The sequence below is a fragment of the Giraffa tippelskirchi genome, chromosome 8 (genome assembly GCF_054371585.1).
Source record: "Giraffa tippelskirchi isolate mGirTip1 chromosome 8, T2T-mGirTip1v1.2.pri, whole genome shotgun sequence".
Classification (NCBI taxonomy): Eukaryota; Metazoa; Chordata; class Mammalia; order Artiodactyla; family Giraffidae; genus Giraffa; species Giraffa tippelskirchi.
The window spans coordinates 145,845,176-145,868,215 of NC_137282.1; the positions used below are offsets into that span (position 1 = coordinate 145,845,176).

The 23,040-nt window shown below is 38.4% G+C and overlaps 1 protein-coding gene across 42 annotated transcripts in view; it reads right to left on the minus strand.

The window, feature by feature from the left end:
- CARMIL1 (capping protein regulator and myosin 1 linker 1) overlaps window positions 1–23,040 on the minus strand; it is a 305,081-nt gene that overhangs the window by 40,774 nt on the left and 241,267 nt on the right. For all 42 annotated transcript variants that reach the window (XM_081522077.1, XM_081522066.1, XM_081522068.1 and 39 more), the window contains 5 exons: window positions 21,327–21,455; window positions 20,308–20,439; window positions 12,120–12,295; window positions 8,537–8,624; window positions 5,591–5,740 (listed from right to left, as the gene is read on the minus strand). In XM_081522077.1, the coding sequence (XP_081378203.1) occupies window positions 5,591–5,740; window positions 8,537–8,624; window positions 12,120–12,295; window positions 20,308–20,439; window positions 21,327–21,455 (675 nt within the window). The remainder of the gene's footprint in view (window positions 1–5,590; window positions 5,741–8,536; window positions 8,625–12,119; window positions 12,296–20,307; window positions 20,440–21,326; window positions 21,456–23,040) is intronic.

Below are 23,040 nucleotides of genomic sequence, written 5' to 3' on the forward strand. Positions count from 1 at the left end.
TTAAAAACAAAATGGCATGTTGACCAAGACAAATGGATGTTCATTGAATTTTAATCTATGCTAAAAAGCTTAAAATTATATATGGATATTTGAGGCTGAATTTGTTAAGGGGAAATAACTGCTATTTTGTCATTGGAGCAAGGATTCACAAGATGTATTCTGTAACAATTCAAGCCTTTTAAAATTGTTTTCCTAGGAAAGAGCAGTAAGCAGACTACCTGTTCCTCTGTATGAATATATTTTGATTTAAAAAGAGTATGACACTTATTGAAATAATTGAAAGAAGCACATACAATTAGTGAGCTAGTTCTGCCTAAGGAGAAGACACTGGCTCTTCACCACTTGGCACATCATCTGAAACCTAAAACTTCTGCAATTTTTTTAAGGTAGGAAACTATATATAGCGACAAATTAAATATGTAGAGATTGCCAATCAGTAGAAGGAGAACTGTATCCCTTAATGCCCCCAAAGGCCAATGACAACACAGTTGAAAGATACGATGGGGAATAGTGATTTCCTAAGAGCACCTAATGGCAGGAAAAGAACAGATGGTCTATGGACAATAAAGATTCTAAGTAAATACACATTTCAGCTTAACACACAAGGCGTGTGTGCTGAAATGATAAGGGGCATATAGGAAAACTAATTAATCACTGTCACCAACAAAATTACACATGGAGGGGCACAGAATGTTCAAGGTAAGCCAAAAGTGCACAGATTCATTTCTCACAACTGGATAACAATTGAGAGAGTCAGATTTTTGACACAGTTGTTTCCAGTAATGCTTAAAAAGTATAAGCTTAAATTTATGGTGAAATGCCACACACACATTTTTCACTGTTTCTGTTCACATATTAATTTAGTATGGAATCAGTAAGCAAATATTTTGCATAAAACAATGCAGTCTATTTAAATCTAACTTGGAATTTAATTCTGATTGTGAGAAATATAGATATGAAATCAATATATATATTATAGCAGATTGGTTGAACATGCAATCGCACATGGCCTTGCTTCAGGGTAACCTTAGATCACCTCGACCAAGCTAATGTTTTCATGCCTAAGAAGATATTAACAACACTTAGCATTCACAGGTTGTCATGAGAATTAAACTGGTTACTATTAATAGAGTTCAGTGCCTAGCATGTTCATAGGTGCTAGGTAAGTGCAAAATAAATAAATAGGAAGATTTTTCAAGCCATGTGATTCTCAACCCTGGAGTTAAAGGGTTATCAGAATCTGGGACTATGAGAATGGACACAGGTTGAAAAATTTTGCAAGTTATTCTATAGTTGTTCTACCCATCCCTCCTCTCCACCAGGTAAACTAAATTACCTCTTCATTTCTTTCTAGTTAAGAGGAAAAAAAATAATTATTTGGAGACTGAGTTTTAAGAAATGATTCTTCTTTCTGCCACTTTGTTTAAATAGCCTTTTTCTTCAATTTTATGAAGTTAAGGTTGATTAGAAGCTCTCAGTCATCCTCCACACAGATAACAGGCCTCATCAAGTCATTCAATCTCTCCTATTTCAGCCCTCAAAGTGCAAGTTTAATAGGTGTTGACTAAGTCAAGAACTTCCTTCTAAGAGATCAATCATTGCTTCCACCTCCACAAAGACAACGTTTAATTTACAGCTCTGAACCTTCCCTAGTGTGATGGTAACTATTGGTTCTTTAAAGAGACTTACACACTGAAATGGAATTGGCTTTTGGACCAGGGAGAAATGGAAGAAAATATAAAGATATCCAGAAAGAGGGGGAAAAAAAAGATGCCCAGAATCTCCACTATGTCTGTTAAAGAAATGTTCAAAAATAGATGTAGTAGGTATCATGAACATCACAAACAGAAAATGCCAGGATCTGTTAACAATCTGTTAACTATAAGCGGAAGGCTGGTGATGAGTCAGAGTTACTTTGGAATGTCCTGGGGGAAATATCTCAGGGCTATGGGCTACAAACAAACATTTTAGGTAATAAAGTTACAGCATCTCCCAGAGCAGTCACATTCAACAGTGTTCTAGCTCCATGTGTGGCATAATTTCTACCTGCCAGGAATGTATAATTCCATGGAGGAAAGGTTCTAGGCACGCACTTAGACACTTCTGAGAATTTTCAATCCAACACAAGAAATATCTTGTGTCCCACCTTCCTGGATCACTATCCAAATGCTGCCAAAGAAAATGTACAGGCTCATTTAGAAAAGCATCACCAATTTAATGTCTCTACCTTTACAGTATGTACTTCAATTTTTATTTTTTAATGGCACCACACGAGGATCACAACTTGAAATATTTGGTAGTAGATGTCAACGAGAAACAAAAATGATTTGTTTCTTTGATTATGAACGGTAGAAGTACAAGTAATTTTAAAAGGTAAATCTAATGCTCTACTCTTTTCCATTCAGCTGTGAGTTTGTACCACTGGTTCAGGGTAAGAATTCCAGAGCTTAGCAAGTTGATTTTCTTTAAGATACTGATCCTTGCACCTGGGGTAATTGCCACTGTGAAAACAGGAGTATCTTTGGGTGGCTTAGACCCAAAGGTCAGACTGAGAGTAGAAAGGAAATCTTTAGAGCACAAAATCCATTGACTTGCACTTTCTACACAAAAATGTTCTTTTTTCATTAAACAACACCAAACTTGGCTCTGGTTTTTGGCTACTTACCAATTCATTAGCATTGTCAAAACAATGATTAAAGATAAAATTTTTAGAACTGCAAAAAATGCTATTTTTATCACTTAAAAATTCTGCCCAAGTATTTGTTTTCTTTATAGAGAGCTCTGCCTTGTCTCAACAAGATACTCCACACCACAGGCCCTGTTTCTGGTCCTAGGCTTCAACAGGTGCTTATGTCAGGAATGGCCCTACCTGCTTGCCTCCCAGCCACCTGAATCAAGAAAATACCGCCCTTCTAACTCAGGTCATCCTCAGAGTGAAGGACAAAGAGATCTCTATCTTCTCCTGCCTCTTTCCATGTAATGGCAACCAGACCGTTCTTACAGAATGAAAGCAACTCAGGGCTGGGTATGCCTTGCCCTGTGGTTCTCATGGTGGTCATACATTTAGGGTGTGTTGTTTTTAAAGTACAAACAAACTTACAGTTATAAGTCCTGGTGATATAAAATAGAGCATAGTGACTACGGTTAACAATATTGAATTGCATATTTGAAAATTGCTAACAGAATAGATTGTAAAAGTTCTCATCACAAGGAAAAAAATTATAACTATATGTGGAGATGATGTCAACTAAACCTGTGATAATCATCCCACAATATATACATATATTGAATCATTAGGTTGTATGCCTAAAGCTAATACAATGCCAAATCAATTGTATCTCAATAAAATTAAATTTTAAAAAATGATCCTATTCCCCCACCCTCACCCCACCCACATTACTTAAGGAGAACAACTTCTTTTCCTTTCAAGTAACAAAAGGAAATTAGTCAATCAAACAAAAACAAAACTTATAAAAAACAAAACTTATACAATTTAAAACCATCCTTACAGGAGCTAAGCCAATCTTTCTTAACCAATACTTCATCATCCAAAACCGCATAACTTCTAAACTCAACAAAACACACTTTACTAACTCATGTTTCCTATACCCCTTTCCAACTCACACAGAACCAGATAATTTTGGCTGGAAACATGATATGTAGAGTTAATTTTTAATTCAAATATTTATCCTATTACTCCTTTTCTTTTAGGGTTAGCCTAAGCTGGGAAATCCCATGGACAGAGAAGCCTGGCAGGCTACAGTCCATAGTGTCCCAAAAGAGTCAGACATGACCTAGTGACTAAATAACAGCAAAGAGCTTTCTAGAATAATTACCCTATGATAATATAGTGTCTATTGCCTCAAAATGTAAACAAAATTTAAAATAGTTATTAAACTCACATTTTATAAACATACTAGACAAGCAACTTTTAAAAAACTTGGTGTAATTTCCTCCACATAGACCAAATATATTTATATATTTATACAGTTAAATGGAAAATTATTTATCATCTTTAGTTATACTAGAATGTTACTTGAAATCTAAGATATATTTTAGGCTTTCTTTGCCAATCTCCTTGTATATCATAAGGTTTTATCTGGAGGTCATTTAACTATTTTATTCACAGATTTTAAAAGATGATAACAATAGTTTATATGGAAGCCCAGGCGGCTCAGTGGTAAAGAATTTGCCTGCCAATGCAGAAGCTGCTGCTGCTGTTAAGTCGCTTCAGTCGTGTCCGACTCTGTGCGACCCCATAGACAGCAGCCCACCAGGCTCCCCCGTCCCTGGGATTCTCCAGGCAAGAACACTGGAGTGGGTTGCCATTTCCTTCTCCAATGCATGAAAGTGAAAAGTGAAAGTGAAGTCGCTCAGTCATGTCCGACTCTTAGCGACCCCATGGACTGCAGCCTACCAGGCTCCTCCGTCCATGGGATTTTCCAGGCAAGAGTACTGGAGTGGGGTGCCATTGCCTTCTCCCACCAATGCAGAGAGCCAGGTTCTATCTCTGGGTCGGGAAGATCCCCTAGAGAAGGAAATGGCAACCTACTCAAGAATTATTGTCTGGAAGGTCCCATGGACAGAGGAGAGGAGTCTGGTGGGCTACAATCCATGGGGCCACAAATAGTCAGACATGACTGAAGCAACTCAGCATGCATGCATGATTCCTTTACGATGGCTATGTTGAAAAAGTACTAAAATCAGAAGCTGATGTAGAAACATCTGGGCACATAAGTAGACCAAACCTAGTCTCACCAACACCCTCTTGGATTATAAGAAATTACTAAAAATGAGTATTTTAGTAAAACATAAAAACACTAAATATGGAGAATGAAAACATACTGAATACAGAGGTATATACAACTATTTGAATGGTAAAATGAGAATTATACTAACAACACAAATTTTACAATAATAAGAACTGACATCAAATTGTCCCCAGAAAAGCAAGATATCATAAAACTGAATAGGAACTAAACAGGAAATGCAGATCTAAGCGAGCACCCCAAAATTATGTAAAGAAAAAACAGGAAGAAGCAGGACATTAAAAAAAAAAAAAAGAAAGAAAACCTATAGGACCATCAGAGAGATAGTCATCCTACATATTTTATTCGGGGAAAAGTGCTTCCTCACATTTTTGTTGAAGGCTTATTTATTTAAAGATATTTTCCTGTCACAAATGACTCTTAAAAGGTAAATAAATGATTTCTCCTAATTTAGGAATTTTGTCCCACAATGGCTACAGGGACATAGATATCCAAACTTTTATGTGCACTGCAATTTTCACAATTTTTCTTTTTTAGTGGGAGGTAGAGGGGGTTAGGTGGGTAGGGGTGTGTTAAGAAAAGTTTTACAAAATTACAAATAAAAAGCGAGTTAGAGGACCTTCATGGGAACCTGAAGGCTTAAGCTTTATTGGCTTCATTAGTAGACCAGACCCTGTACAGCAACAAGTTCTTGAAAGAATTGTCTTTGCGGGGAAGTTTTATTTGGTCTGGTTTGTAAAGGTGAGATTTTTTTTTTTAAAAAAAAGACAGTAGCTAATCCAGGGAAGCAGATAATGGTGTGGCCAAAGGCTGTGTCTTACCATACAGGTATCCAGATCTTCCAAACGCTCTATCTCCGTGAGCTCCTCCACCGTGATGATGGAGCGTTTAACTGGCTTCTCCTCAGCAAGCTCCATCTCTAAGGAATCTTGCTGAAGAAGGGTCTTGCCACGTCTGCTGAAATGGTCAGCCTAGAGAGTCAAGACAACCAAGAAGAGAGAGGCCAACTGAATTCCAGAAGATACCTTCCATAAGAGGGTTGTGTGAAGAATAATGTCTACACCTGGTTACTGGCAACTCGATAAATTCATGCTGGAGTTAAGTTACCTCTTTTATCATCTTTCTTTGGAAGGTGGAGTATTTTAAACAAGAAATGACAAAACCTCCTTCCAAACATCTTTTGAGTCTTTACTTAAAAGGTAATTCATATATCTTTGCCATGTTCATATAGATATGCACCAAGTAGGCACATATTTTTGTTTTCCAAAAGATGTATTACAAACATTTGCAGGAGACTGGTGTGATTTTTTTCAACTTTCAATCTTCAATACAATCATAAAATTATATCCATCAGGAGGCCCTCCAGCCTTCTGTACAGAGAAGTTACCTTTATTTACACAATGTTACTAGCATACAGAAGATTCAGTTCTAGTCAATTTGCTCTTATTATAAGCATAAATTAAATTAAAAAGTGAAGCATAATATTGTTGCCATCAACATTACTGGTAGAAATATAAGAGAAATTTAAACCAGAAAAATAACTTACACTGGGAAAATGAGACCACTCAGTATAAAAGAAAATAGGAAGTGTTCTTTTCATTTTTATTTCATATTTCCTTGGAAAGAATTTCTATATTTAGTACTCAAAAGTACATAATGAGGAGAAATAAAATGATTCCAGCCTCCCCTATTGTAAAAGGACCGAAAGGAAAGAAACTGCTAACAAATTTTTAATTATTACTAGCTTTCTTTGTTTTTATGTAATAATTGTCATATTTTATGTGACATTAATTACCAATGCTATGCTTTAGATAAACCTAAAAAAGTCGTAAGAGATGAAACAAACTGGGCTGAAATTAATAAGCTCTAATGCTGAGCTGATTCATAACCAGGAACTCTGCAAAGATGAGAACCAGTTGATAATTCCATGGAAACTTTGGGAACATTTCTAAACTTAAGTTGGAGAAAACGATGTTATTGGACTATCTTTGAAAGTAGGGTTTCATTTTGAAGATACTATTTCTTTCACTTAGCAGTTAAGCTCTTGTCTTACAATCCAAATCAACAGTAAGAAATTCAAAACAAAAGTGCATTCACACAATTTTTTTGCTTATGAAAAGAAAATGTCAGTACTCTGGTTACCAACTTCTTCAAAGGACAAAAGCAAAAACAGTGAAAAAAATTCAAACTTTCAGTGTAGTTCTCATGTGCAGCCACACTGATAATGACATCTAGTATTTGCATCATCAAGTAGGCATTTTGAGGCCGTCCCTAGAGCTATGGTTATCAACAAACTATTTCTATAAAGGATGCTTTATTGATTATGTTTCTGCTTATTAAAAAAAAGTTTAAATTGTGATCTCTTGACAAGGTTATAGCTCTTTATCATGCCATGAACTACAAACTAGAGCTTCTTAAAATCTCTGGGTGATGAATCAATTTTAAACTTCCAATTTGCCATGAGCCAATATTTTGATAAAAATTGATAATAAAAAATTTTAAATAACATGTGTTTGGATATTATTGCTAAGTCAAATTGCTCTAGAAGTTTCTTCACACCTCCTCTTAGTTTCTGAACTTGCCTTGTTATGGACTAGTAACCCTTTATTAGCGGTCCAGCTCCAGTCCACAGGCAATACTCAGAATAGCTAGAGATGTCTATCTTATTTTTTAGATTTTAGAGAAGAGTCATATATTTTTCTCAAATGAATTTTTCAAAATACTCCTTTTGTCTGCCTCTCACTCAGAAGCTGTTGCTGCTCCTGTTATTTCTAGTGTTCTCCGCCATCACTCAACAATTCATTGCCATAAAACTGAGTATCTTCAGCCTACACAATTAACTTGAAATTTTTCTCTGGAGAGAAAACACTGTCATAACTTATTTGGTAGATTTCTACTGCATCATATCACTAGTATTTTTGAGACACAAAACACAGCCAGTTAGAAAACCTTCATCTATGCCTCAGAGTTTGAGAAACATGAAGTTTCTGATATATTTTTCATATGCACTGATACCGGAAATACTTCTACTGAGTTTTTACCTTGATGTGGAACCAGTCTGTAGATGAAGAAATTTTTATTTTTTCACCTTGGTTATATCCAAAGGCCCAGTTAGACACTCAGTGGTTATCATTCACTAGAATATGTCCATCTAATTCTTTCACTCTCTTTGGACAATTCATTTCTGCCATGTTTTTAAAAACATTCTGTTATCAAATAATCATATCAGAGAACAACAAGCACAGATAAATACAGGTGAGCCCTGAACAACACAGGTGTGACACATGCGGGCCCACTTATGTGAGAACTTTTTTCAATAATACTATACAATATGGGTTGGTGGAATCCTCAGATGTGGCGAGTCAACTATAAGTTATACATGGATTTTCAGCTACAGGGAGGGTCTCTGCCCCTAGCTCCCAGTGTTGTTCAGCGGTAAACTATAATCTTTAAAATGAAGCTCTCAATTTTAGACTTCAGTCCCAACATCATCTCCCATCAAATTTTCCATCTGTGTTTATTATACATGAACAACAATTCTGGATATTATCACTTCTGCTTTGCCCTGCCATTCCCTCTGGAGAAATTCTAACATGCTCTAGAACAGCTGTAAACAATGAAGAAGAAGAAGGAAAACTAGGATTTTTAACCCATAAAGCTACAAAGGAATAAAATGTAGAAAATCAACCACGTTCCCCCACTGGAGGTTGCCCTGCATCACCACAGAATGAACCAGACTGTCCCGTACAAATGACCACAGCACTCACCAGTTTGTGATGGCAGTGTGAAAGTGCATCTAGAATTTCATCCACGATTCGATCAGACAGGAAGGAGGCCACTGTCAACTTCACCTCACTATGTGAAAATCAAAAGCACAGAGTAGCATTTTAATTTGTGCAAGAGGGAAAAAAAGAAGTCACCCACCCTTGGTGCTGTATTGATAAGGTCAAGTGTGATTCTGTTTCTGTCTGTGAAAATAGCATACAAGAATGTGTGAACAGGGCTAAGGATTTCCAAAAATCAGCCTTAAACACTGCCATAAACACACAGGTAATAGACTCTCTTTACCAATGTCAACCTGCCTCTGCAGTTTCAAAATTCGAGATTTAATGGTAGGAACGAAAAACATCTGGATAAAGACAAACTTAATGGAAACCATATGTACCATATAGTGAGAACAATTCATCCATTGACATAAATGAAAACAAACTTGGGCTGGAGTAAATTAAGAAAATCTAGTCTGGTTGTGAAGCTTTGGTTATTTCTTTCATATGTATATCCCTCGCCTTTTAAACAACTTTTTAACCAATCAAATGGTGCCTCATTGAAATGCTTCTGTTTTGACTTGCCACTGTACTTTGAATAGTTACAAATTCACTGTTCCCTTGCCTTTTATGAACAGAAGTTATCAAAATGTTTAGTTGTAGTGCCTCTTGCCTAACCTTAAAAGGATGCCCAGACAGGAAGTAGCAGCTTGTAGTTTTTACTAATAAATATCTCAGTCACTGAGGTTTCCATCAGAGGGCTGGCATTTTAGTTATTTGGTATTCCCAAGAATTCAACTTCCACATGTGTCTTCAGTCTAAATAACCCTACCTGGGCACACATGGACCAATGTGCATAAATGCACAAATACAATTGAAAGTAAATGTGCTGGAGAGATACATACCCACGTTTCAACACTGTCACATAATTTCACTCTACTTTTGAAGTCAATAATAAAATTTTTCATCAAGGAAAAGAGTTATCAAAATAAGATGATTTAATCTTAAAACTGAAGTTGAAAGTATATTTGTGTAACAGAGGAAAACCATCCTAATTGAAAGGCGATCATTTGCATTGCATGTCTCTTCAGAAACATTTCTGATGGCAGAGCAGAGGGGAAGCACCAACTCTTTGATGCCAACAGTAAAAACTGTCCTGGGCTAAAGATAAAAGAATGTTTCTTTCATTCCTGTCTCTGAACCAAGGTCTCCCTAGCTATTTGGTTTATCTAATACCCTATTATTCTCCAGAGGTGTCCACTGATAAGATTCACCCAGGTCGCTTATTAAAAATACAGATAACTCGGTCCCACCCCAAACCTCCAGAAGGCCTGGGAATTCAATGTTAATAAGCACTTCTTCTGATGCTTTTAGGCATATTTGGGAATTTTGTTTCCTCCCAAGACTATAGAGTCAGTAGTTTGTTTCTCTTTCCTACCCTCTGCCTCTCAGAGGTAGGGAGAGATAGTTTATTTCAAATCATTTTCAAATTATAACATCAAAAAACAATTCTTAAAATGAAAACAATAGATACATGTATATGTATAACTGAATCACTTTGCTGTTCACCTGAAACCAACACAACTATCGTGTCCAACTCTTTGTGACCCCATGAGTTCTCCAAGCCAGAATACTGGAGTGGGTAGCCATTCCCTTCTCCAGGGGATCTTCCCAACCCAAGGATCAAACCCAGGTCTCTCGCATTGCAGGCGGACTCTTTACCAGCTGAGCCACAAGGGAAGCCCAAGAATACTGGAATGGGTAGCCTATCCCTTCTCCAGCGGATCTTCCCAACCCAGAAATTGAACCGGGTTCTCCTGCATTGCAGGTAGATTCTTTGCCAGCTGACCTATCAGGGAACCCTCCTAATCAAATATATTCCAATATAAAATAAAACATTTTAATTTAATTTTAATTGGAGGATAACTGCTTTACAATGTTGTTTAAGCTGTATAACAACGTGAATCAGCCATAATCATGCATATATCTCCTCCCTCTGGACCCTTCCTCCCATCATCCCCTAAGATAAAAATTTTTTTAAAAAGCAGTTATTTTTTAATGCTTCAGGACTGTTCTATTGTTTTGCTACTGGATGCTCTACTTCTTTCTTGACTGAATTTCCAGTTTGTAAAATGTTTAAAAGGAAATGATGCAACTTACTCTGTATGTGCATATTTTCATCCTATCAGTACTCAACATAAAGCATTATAAAAAGCCAAGTAAGGAGTTGGTGGACATACAACTGATTCATTGAAGTAAGGAGTTCTGTACTGCTATTCAACTTTTAGAATTTGCCCATTTTTCAAGGGAAATGAGCATATTTGACAGAATCTGGTAGTCCAGGAAATGCTGAATGTGATCTATTGGTAGTTCAATCCACTATTATGAAAAAATGATGGTCAATAGATTTTTATTCTCAATACTTAAAGAGCTTCAATAAAGACTCTGAAACTAGAGGTTACAGAAATATGTAAGCATACTTGGGCTAGAGTTCATAAAACCACTAATCAATGGAGTCTATAAACCCTTTGAAAGCCTTAATTTCTCAAGTCGTTCCAACTGTGTTACAATTCAGTTGAATAGGCATTAGGGTCTTTGTTTAAAAGACACACACCACAGCTGCATCTTGGCCCTGAGACTGTCTAGTTACTGCAGAATTCCAAAACCCTCAAAGTTCTATAGTCTAGCTTTAAGGTTATCAGCCTTCAACATCTACTTCGTGATGATTTTTTTTTTTTTTGCATATTTTGTTTTTAACTCTCATTTTTCTTACTAGCTGTCATCGAGCTACATTACATATCAGCACCACTCTTAATTCTCCAGGTAGAAACTGTTATTTTTGCTATATCTAATTATTCTTATCAAGATTTGGATGTGATTAAAATGGGAAATTTTAAATGCTTCTGAATGTATTCACATTCTGATTTTCCAACTAGAAAATATAATGAGAATTACCTGAGCTGTATAATGTAATACTGGTGGTCATCTCAGAGTTCTTATGTAAAAATCCAGGAAGTTTGCTGGCAATCAACACCTTCTAAATATTTATACCTTGGCATATTTTTCAAATTTTATCAAGCAGGAATCTAGGTAAACACTCCAGAGCACCATTAGCACATGCATAGTATCACAGACCCACCAAAAGAAAATATGGTGACGTCTTAGTGGGCCTCTTTTGCTTATTTATGGGCTGTGCATGGTTCACAATATTATGGTGTCAGAAAGCAAACCAATCTCTGTCTTCAAAAGTTAGATTTATCAAGGTGAAAGATAAGCTTCAGAAGCAGGGAAGAAAAAAAAAAAAAGGCTTACAAACATGCACCCCTCTCTTAAAAAAATAAAACTCTTAAAAAAGGGTAGATAATTTTCTGTTCCTCAGTAATACAGGCATAGCTGCAGTCACCTAATTTTGGAAATGTATAAAACCTCACATTTATGCATGGCTATCTCTATATACAGTCACTGCCTCTTAGACACGCCTACATACATTCTGTATGAATAAAGCCAACAATGACACCCTTCACAGCTGCCTCAATGGCATTCACAGACACTGCAGTGCCTCAGTTTATGAACATTATAAACCTACCTAATTTTGTTAAGGATATCAATTCCAGACTGCTCCAACAGGACGTTTTTAACAAAGGTACGTGGGATGGAAATCTTTTCAGTGCTGGCATGAATCAAGTCTTGTCGAATGTGGGCTTTTCTCATCACATTGGGGCAAAGATTCTCGGCAGCATCAACCATGGACTCAAGCAGTGCCTGCAATGCAGCAAAAGCGGAGAGAGAGAGATGAGGACACAGACCCGGAGTTTTACCAGCCGTAAAACTGAAAGGTGGCTGCATATGACGCCGAGCTCTCAGAGGGTAGGGACACAACAGAGTCCCAGGGTGAGACTGGGGATTCGGAGCTGTCCCGGGGTGACTTGTGACTGCTCGGTGATCACTGATCTCAGGCAATCACTTTAAATCAGACACTTGGCAGATCCACCCAGGCTTCATGCTGGCATCTGAAGTGTGATAGTGTGCTGGCTTTACTTAATGCAGAGGCATTCACGATTAAGATTTAGAAACACATGTACACACCAATTTACCCCATCAGACTGTCCTCCTGAGTATTAGCAAACAAAGTTATAGATGTCCCTGGAAAATATATCAAGGGACAAAATATATCCTGTGCAATTTCATAAATCACAGAAACCTCAAATCAGGGTGAATCATTCAATAACTCTATCAAAAGAGCAGTAGTAGCAAACCACTCTAAATACTGCTAGCTTTCCTCTTTTAAAAGAAAAATTTCAGTGTTAGGTAAAATTATAATTGCTATAAGAACAATCAAAAAATGAATAATAACAGACAAAAATAGTCACAAACACTTTATAAACATTAGTAATTATTACACTTAAAAACCTACTTAAATAGCACTTCAGAGTTTTTAAAATGTTTCTGTACATTTTATCCTTCCAACGTCTGTGGAGATGGGTAGAGAAGTTATTCATGTGATCACCATCTTATAGCTGAAGAATGTGAGCTAAGGGAAGTGAAACGATTTGCTTGAGATGGATAAAATGGTAAGCATGGAAAGGGCACGTGAGTTAGTGTCAGTCCTAAATGTGAATCCTAGCTGAGTGACACTGGACTAAGTTACTGATTTCTCAGTTTTACTTTACTCAACTACAAAGAAAAAAGTTCTTGTCTCATAGGATTTTTGAAGATTAAATGATATTACATATGTAAAGGGATCAGTATCATGTCTAGCATACAATAGAAGTTCAGTGTATCACAGATACTGCTATTAATCTGTTTTCAGAGATACTAATCTTCATGATGACATCTTGATTTTGAAAGTTAAGCTTGATCCCATTACTATTCCAGTATGAATGGGACTAATGGAGCATCATTATGGAAAGCCTAGTCTCTATGCTCATACATTCACGTGCAGAGCACAATCCCAACAGTCAAATCTCTCATGACACCATACGATGAGCAGGAGAGCAGCAAGATATTAATAGAGATCTCATGAAAAGCAAGAGAGGAGAGGTGGGAGGCAGCCACTTGAGAAATTTCCAAAAGCCACTCGTATGCTGACAGTGCTCTGTCCCTGTTAGAACTCTGACTAATCACTGACTTAGTACATTATTCCAAGACAGCTACTGCTGCTGCTGCTGCTAGGTCGCTTCAGTAGTGTCCGACCCTGTGCGACCCCATAGACGGCAGCCCACCAGGCTCCGCTGTCCCTGGGATTCTCCAGGCAAGAATACTGGCGTGGGTTACCATTTCCTTCTCCAGTGTATGAAAGGGAAAAGTGGAAGTGAAGTCGCTCAGTCGTGTCCGACTCTTAGCGACCCCATGGACTGTAGCCTACGAGGCTCCTCTGTCCATGGGATTTTCCAGGCAAGAGTACTGGAGTGGGGTGCCATTGCCTTCTCCGAAGACAGCTACAAGTGATGCCAAATGAGTCAGTTTAAGACAAATCATTTTCATCGTTTGCATTAAAATTAATACATTCTGTTCCAGATGGAATCCCGCAATCCTGATAAGAACAACCGCTGGTATCAATATGCTATTTGTCTTCTATCATGTTTATTAACACAACCATGACTCTCTGACAGGTCCCCCTGCATGATGATACTATTCATTTGGAATGAACTCCAGAGAAGAAGCCTGGCTTCCAGTGCAGATCTTGACATGAAATTTCTGTGGAATATTGAGGGGGTAGCATTAAGTGAATAATCTTTGTTGATCTCTGCTTTCTCACCTACAAAATTATTTCTAAGGTCTCTTTCTGCCCTACAAATCAACCATCACATGACTTTGACCCTACAGAGAGGAATTTCATCTTGTCCTGGGCATCCAGTTCAACGGATATTTTGCAGTTAGTTCCCTACCACCACCTCTAGTCCCACATTGGCCAACAATATAATGTAGCACTTTATGCTCTACAAAGTAATTTCATCCATGATTTCCTTTGATCCACATAATAATCCTGTGGGGTAGGGGGCAGATTTTAGCAAACTCATTTTATAGATAAGAAAATCAGGGTTCGGAGGAGACTTGCTCAAGGAACAAGTGATGTGGGGACTCAAGCCTTTTGTCTCCTACTCTTGTTTCCTACTCCAGCCACCCTTTCCCAATGCCCTGCCCAAAGGAGTGTCCCTTCCTCTCTCTTCATTACCTACAATTTTCATCCCCTGCTCCCTTGAGTCAATGGTACCTAAAGGCAGGCATGGCGGACTTTCTGGTGACAAGCTAGTAGAAAGGGGAGAAAGAGGGACTTCCCTAGAAGCCCAGTGATTAAGAATCTGCCTTGCACTGCAGGAGACCTGGGTTCGATCCCTGGTCAGGGAACTAAGATACCACATGCCACAGAGTGACTAAGCCCAGGTGCCACAACTAGAGAGCCAGGAGCTGCAACTACTGAAGTCCACATGCTCTGGAGCCCACAGGCTGCAACAAGTGAGCCCTAGTGCCACAACTAGAGTCTGTGCACTGCAATGCAAGATCCTGCCTGACTCAAAGATCTCACGTGCTGCAATTAAGACCCAACACAGCCAAATAAATAAATAGTAAGCTTTAAAAAGAGGTGAGAGGGGAGGATCACAGGATAAATTTGTAATGCAGCCACTGACCACTTCTTTGTGTCCAACCCCCAGCTTTGGTGCTTAAACAGCAACTCCTTTCAAGTCCTGTGGCCGTCTGCACACCAAACTATATTCTTCAATATCCATGGCTTTATCTTTTCTTTCCTCGTGGAAACCTAATGCAGGCTTATGTTAAATTTTCTCACTTTCTCCACATTTCTTAACTTTTCTTACATATTCTCTATTTTGTTAGTAAATGTGTACTCCCTTCAGATTGGAGAAGGCAATGGCACCCCACTCCAGTACTCTTGCCTGGAAAATCCCATGGACGGAGGAGCCTGGTAGGCTACAGTCCATGGGGTCGCTAAGAGTCAGACACGACTGAGCGACTTCACTTTCACTTTTCCCTTTCATGCACTGGAGAAGGAAATGGCAACCCACTCCAGTATTCTTGCCTGGAGAATCCCAGGGACGGCGGAGCCTGGTGGGCTGCCTATGGGGTCGCACAGAGTCGGACACGACTGAAGCGACTTAGCAGTAGCAGCAGCAACTCCCTTCAGACAACCTGAATGAGCAGACCCTGTATTTGAAATGCAACCATACGATTTCATTTTGCCGGTATCTGCCCAATATGAGGGTCTATATTTCTTAACTGTGAAAACAATTAATGGTACTTAGAAACCCTCTAGAATATCTGTAAAATAAACTGGATTAATATCCTTTACATGGCAGTTACACTCAGATATTCTTGCAGTGAGCAAAGGACTAGCTGTCATTCATTACAAGCAAATACAACTTCCACACTGAAGTGCTCTAAAATGTCTTTCTTTTGCACTGGAAAATATAAAGTGTAGGAAAAGAAGAAAACTCAGAGAACTCTCCCAGCAAACTGAGTTAGTACTTGCCAAAGCTCAACCTACGCCCCTCAGGCCTCATTTCCTCAGTAAACCTGATATTTACCAGGGAAGTATTTCACAGTTGAAACCCTGGGGGAAATGAAGAATTTTCAAGGCCAAAACAAGCATTCTAAAAGTTAAGTCCAGAAGGGAAGAATGAAAGTTTCCTTATGTTAAAACATTCAGATCCTATTTATTCACCTATGATTACTCTGGAAATAAATGTTAGGATCAAAAACAAGGGGTGGGGGGCAGGAGGAGAGCTGTCATTTAAAAATACCTGAAAGAGTACAGTTCAGAGAAAATATCACCTCTTTTCAAAGACGGAGTTTCTCCCCACTTCCTGCCTTTTTTCCCCTCCAGGAAGTTTGCTAAGAAAGTTGGCTCTTCCGGTCTTTCTTTGGCTTTTCTGAAAGATGGCTCAAAGAGCTATTTGAACTTATTCTCATTCAGAATTCAAAATGTGTACCACCAGCCAAGATACAGGGCTTCCCTGCTGGCTCAGATGGTAAAGAATCTGCTGCAATGTGGGAGACCCGGATTGGGTCCCTGGGTTGGGAAGATCCCCTGGAGAAGGGAGTGGCACACAGGATGAGCGAATATTAAGGATAAAATCCCCCTAATTATGTTGACACCAAAACAGTCTTGCACAAGGAAGCTCAGTGCCAATGAGCTTGGAGCAAATAGCTAGTAGCAAACCCAGGTCACAAATCCAGGCCTGCTAGTCCCATTTTTTTTTTTTTAATTCACTCTAGTAAAAACATACTTTTACAAAATAATCCATTCACTTTAGCTTTTGCTAGTATAACATTTTACTCAAAGAGAATTTCAGAAACAGAGGAAGGATTTTTTTTTAACCAAGTAAAATATTATACTCTTAGTGAAATAAATAAGAATATAGTTGTTTAAGAAACTGAATATTGATTGTAGTAAAAATGCATTTTTCCCTACATAGTTTTAAGAAAATCAAGGTGCTAGAAAGCTTTATCAATAGACAAATGGGGATTATCTATTTGTAAAATGATGTTCACTTTTCAGCTAAACTGAAAGGAAAAAAAAAGAAAATAACTGCCTACAGTCTGTTGAAAGTATCAAAAATTGAATGTGAACTCAGTGAAAAGGAAATTAATGAGTAACATTTAATTAAGATGCTGTGATGAGGATTTGCTTCCATTCATGCCAGAAGTCCCTGAAGGGAAGGGAACTTGCAACTCAAAACGACTGAAAGGAAAGAAAACAAGGTAGTGGGGAATAGAAAAAGCAGGGCATTTGGGAGCCTGGGACCTCAGGGATAGTTGAGAATGAGAAAAGCAGGCAATGATACATGGAAATAAGGAAGCTGTGACGAGTGCAGAACACTGGTGACAATGACCAGGGGCCAGAAAGGTCAGCCTCAAAAAATGTGGGGAGTGTCTATTTACAGAAGAATATTTTGAGTCTTAAAAATGTTATTATTTCAGGCTTTTAAAAATTCAAATGCCTTTTAGTTTAGATCTCTGCCTTCTACTCCCTCCCAAGAATGACTGGCAAGAGTCAGTTCCAACCATTCAGTGCACTGGGAAGGAAATGGGCCCAGGTTTCAAGGGATAACTTGTGGCTTAGACCAACTGAAACCACTGCCCCTTAGAAGCCGTTTGATGGGAAACTTTCAGGTGCTGTGATTTGTAGTGATTTAAATGCCAGCTCATTCTTAGCATTTAAGTTCTTACCAGTACTTTAAAGGAAAAAATTAGGCAATAGATACAAATATGTAATTTACAAAAGAAGAAATACAAATGGATAATAAAATTATTTGATGTATTATCGGTTATTAAAGAAATCCAAAAGACAAAATGATATTTTTTACCCCATTACCCTACCAAATATTAAAAGGTTAAACACACTTAGTAGTGGTGACATGTGACCAAACAAGCAGTTGGGTACACTAGTGGAGAACAGTTTGTGAATATAGACAAATGTATAAAACGTGTGTACCATTTGACCTAGGAATGGATCAACTATATGAATCTATTCTAACAGGATTAATCAGAAATTAGAAAATAAATTATGCTGGTTGTGAGATAATAGAAAATATATATTAGTCTCTACCCCCAGTTCCTGGCACAGAGCTCCTGAAACTCTAGCTATTTCCTAAGTGATAAGAACACTAGGAGATAAGAACTATCACACTAGTGATAAGAACACTAATAATATTTTATTCTAATATTTGCACTCTGATCCTGGCTCCTGACACAAAGCTCCTGACACCACTGGAATTCCCTGGGTGATGGGATGTCTTTTGTTCTATTGGGGTAACTCTGGGTAGCTCCTGGATGAGGACTGCTTACTGGAAAGACCAGGTTATGATTAGAAGCTGGGAATTTTCAGTCCCACCCTCCCTTCTGAGAAGGGCTAAAAATGGAGTTAATGACAGACCATGCCGGCATGATGAAACTTCCATAATATCCTAAAAGTATGGGTTCAGAGCTTCTGTGTTGGTGAACACGTGGAAGACCTGGGAGAGTGGTGCACCCCAAGACAGCACGAAAGCCCCAAGTCCCTTCCTACGTACCTTACCCTGAGCACTTCTTCCATCTGGCTGTTCATCTATATCTTCTATCATATCCTTTAATAAACTGGTAAACATAAGCAGGTGTTTCCCTGAGTTCTGGGAGCCACTCTAGCAAGTTAATGGACCTGGAGGTGAGGTTACAAGGATTTACAGCTAATTGGTCAGGAGTTTGGTGACAACCTGGACTCCCAATTGGCATCTGAAGTGGGGCGGGGGCAGTCTTGAGGGTCTGAGCCCTTAACCAGTGGGATCTCTAGGTAGATAGTGTCTGAATGGAGTTAAACAGTAGGACACCCGGCTGGGTTGGAGAAAGCACCCACACACCTGGTGACCAGAGGTGTCAAATGTGAGAGGTTCTGCGTGAAGGAAAGACACAGAGGAGGTTTGCTGCTTTCCCGGGCACTGATACGTCTCTGCAATGAGATACCATGCAGCCACTAAAATGATGAGTACTCACCGATCTAGAAGTGTCTTCCTGATATTGTACCAATATAAATAAAGTATGTATAGTATGATCACATATATGTAAAACTGTGTATAGACAGAGAATGTTTGGAAAGTCACCAAAATATTAAGAATAATGCTATCTCTGGGTTTTCAAGTGATTTTTATTTTTTAAATGTTTCACAATGAGTAGTTTCATTTTTTACAGTCAGAAGTAACTAAGCAACAGAGATGACTTTATTTTAAATGTGTAAGAAAGTATCCTTTCAACATATTTGATCCTTCATGGAGAATAAAACGAGTGCTATTAGGTAACAACTGATCTGGTAGAATGCTGTACCATCCAACCAGTTGTTTTTCTACCCCTTTGTCTTTGCTCAGAATGTATTCACAATAACCACCATCAAATAAAATAAAAATAACACTCAAGAGTCTCTCTGCATTATGTGCACAGAAAGACAGGGACTTAAATGCCTAAGTAATCCAAAACATTCTCTCCTGTGCTAATTTAATTTATAAATGGAGTAATTAGCATGTTGCAAAGTTATGATTAAGTTGCACATCAAATCCCTCTGAGTTATAGCAATTGTGTTCTCATTAGAAAATGGACCAAATAAACACAGAAATTTAGACAAGGTCTTTTTATGGCATCCTTGAACAGGCAGGTTGGAAATGATGAAACTTTTTGAAAATGAAATGTTGCTGCTCTAGGTGTTTCTTGAAGTTCCCTTAAGAAAAAACTGGCCTTACGTTACTCTCTCCACTTAATTTCAGAGCCTGTTTTTTCAGTCTCTGAGCCTCTAGACAAGTCTCTACTACTTCCGGTGCCTTGTTACTTCATTCTAAATCCCTCTCCTAATCTTTCAAGCAGCTCTTTGCAAAGACTGTTATCTAGCTACCTAGTGGTAACCTTTCCATACAAGCAGCAATTTGGTGCTATAAGCATAGCACCTGTCATCTCTCCCAGTCTGTAAATCAAACGTAACAACAGAAGATATTTTTTCATGAATCAGACTTCTCTTTCTAAGCAGAAATCAATCATTCTCCTATCAGTGGCAACCTGTCATATGTGAAATACAGTTAGAGATTTATCATCAAAAACAAAATTGAATGTGATAGGTTTTACTTGATCTTATTATGCAAAAAAGTTATTCCAAAAATTATAAATGAAGCTGGAAAAGATACAGTATTCAACTTTAGTACACATACATCTATAAAATATAGGGTAGCACGGTATGAAATGCTATCATGCACACGTAAGGCATAACAATGTCACTTTCCAAAATAACAGAAACCACAAACCTTGAGTTGTTCATCGACAACTCTTGTAACTTCTCCGGCCATTGATTCCAGGGTCTCCTGAATTGGACTGGATAACAAGCCACTGGCTCCCGCCCAAGATACACCACCAACATGGTATAAATTTGGTAACAGCTGTAAGAAAAATAAAAGTAACCTCTCCATAATTAAATAATGATTTAAATAAGCACCAAAGTCACTGCAGAGTTAGTAAAAAGGGTGAAGAAATACTAGGGATAATCTAAGATAGTCTTGATGTAAGACCCTTTACACAGATCAAAACACTGAGGTCCAGCTTTGAGATCAGAGGAATAGTACCCTACCTGTTTGTGCCTTAATGTCTTCATCTAGGGTGCGAGAGCATCTGACTAATCCAGTTTTCCTCCTACTCATAAAATTCAATGATTGATTGGTTCAAATAGAGGAGCCTGGACCAGAGCCCAGGCTTTCTGATTCCCAGTTAGTCTTTTCTCTATGAAGTCACACTTGGGGAAAAAAATTCTAAGTTGAGAGAAGCTTCCTTCTACAGGTGACAGAAGAGAGTTTCCTGCTATCAGCTTGGCAGTATACTGCCAAGGAGTTGTTACTCACTGAAACTCCAGCCACCTTCCTGAGGTTACACAGGATCTGATTACACCCTTTGTGAGTCACAGCGCCCCCTGCTGTAAATTCTATACAGCCGGCCGTCTGTATCAGAGGCTACAGAACCCCTGGATATGGAGGCCCATCCGGGCTATGCCATTTTACATATAAAGGACTCGAGCATCCGCAGATTTTGGTATCTGCAAGAGGTCCCAGCAGCAATCCCCCACAGATTTCGAGGGACAAATGTATTTTGATTATTAGTAACTAGCATGGGGGTACAGAAAGGAGGCGAAGATTAACTCAGCTCACTTTGCCACTTGTTAGTAACCTTGAAACTGAGTAGAAAGGTAAACCAAGTTAGAAGTAGCTTCTAAAACTGAAGTTTAAAAGTCTTTTTCATTACAGAAGACTCTCATGTAGCCAGAAGTGAAACTCACCGTTTTAGAGTTCTTGGCATCCTGCATGAGTCTTTCTGCTGATTTTAAATCTTCCTGGACGGCATCTCCCTCAGAGCTTCGTAAGGAGTTGAGATGATCTTGTACTTTCACACACATTCTGTCAATCATCTGTTCCACACCATAAAAATGACAGCAAGCACCCAAGTCAGCACAGCCAATATTCAGACAGAAGGAAACACAGAATGAATGAGGATGAAAACCTCTCCTAACTGGAACCTTTGAGAAGGCACTTATAGCAATTATTAATTTGTCTGTTTCTACAAGAAACCTCTGGCAACATTAACTCTGGATAAATGTGTAAAGGACTGTGGTCCCCTTTTCAGCCTTAGGAAATGCAGATTATTTCTTGATGATTCAGAATCTCATAGCTACTCAGTGACTTTTTGCTTGATAGTAACTCTCCTTTATTGATTTTTATTGAGTACCCTCTACAACAGACATGGTGTTCAGCATTGAAAAAATAGAAAAAGGAGATGTACAATTCTGATAATTGAGATGATGACAAAATGATGCCCACAGCCAGTTGGCCCCAATATTATGGAAATCAGAACATCCCTGGAAATTTAATTTTTTAAATTAGTTCAATTATATCAAATGATTTTCCACCATAAAAGCATAAGCTGAAGTTTAATTATATTAACATAGGCAATAATAAAGTTAATAACATCTAGTTTCTATCATTTTAAGGTCCTTCTCCCAGGTTAATTACATCTGAATCACTTTCAGTTGTTTCCTGGATTTAACCATAAAACCCAAAGGGAAGTGGCAGCTCAGTACTGTGGACAAAAACTAGTACAGAAGGGTAAGATTATGCTCTATGATATTTGTATGCATAGACAGAAACGTGAACAAAGCTAAGACGTCTGAAGAAAAAGACAATTACGTGTGGTTTTAAAAGTTTCTCCGGTATTTTGATCAAAGCTGCAGGTTGTCTATTCTTCAAAAAAAGGGGCGGGGGGGCTTCCCCAGTGGCTCGGTGGTAAAGAATCCACCTGCCAAAGCAGGAGACAGGGGTGTAGGAGACAGGGGTTCAATTCATAATCCAGGAAAATCCCATATACCACAGAGCAACCAAGCCCAACACAACTTTTGAGCCTGTGCTCTAGAGCCTGGGAGCTGCAACTACTGAGCCCACGTGCTGCAACTACTGAAGCCCATGCCCCTAGAGTCTGTGCTCCGCAACAAGAGAAGCCATTGCAGTGAGAAGCTCATGCCTTGCAACTCGAGCAGCCACCACAACTAGAGAAAAGCCCACACAGCAACAAAGATCCAGCCAGCCAAAAATAAATAAGTAAAACAATTTTTAAGTTATATCTATCCCCCAGAGACCCTATCATATCAAGAAGGGCAGATTTGGCAGAGGTGACAATCCAGTAATATTCTTTTTTATTTAACTTCACACTTTTCTATTTATTTTTAATTATTTGAAATAACAACTATAGGAAGCCAAAATCAACCCTCCATCCCCCACAAATTCCACAGTAATAGAAACTACAACACTGCTGAGCAGGCTGATGGTCCGATGACAGAGCCCATGTCTACCTCCTGGAGCATCACCAGCTCTCCTTTACAAAACTAGGTTCATCACATCTACCCCATCTTCTTTTCTAGGGTATAATAAAGACACTCCTGTAAAGCACCACCACTCAAAGCACCTACTTTCTTGACAAAGGGTCACTAATGCTAATGCTAA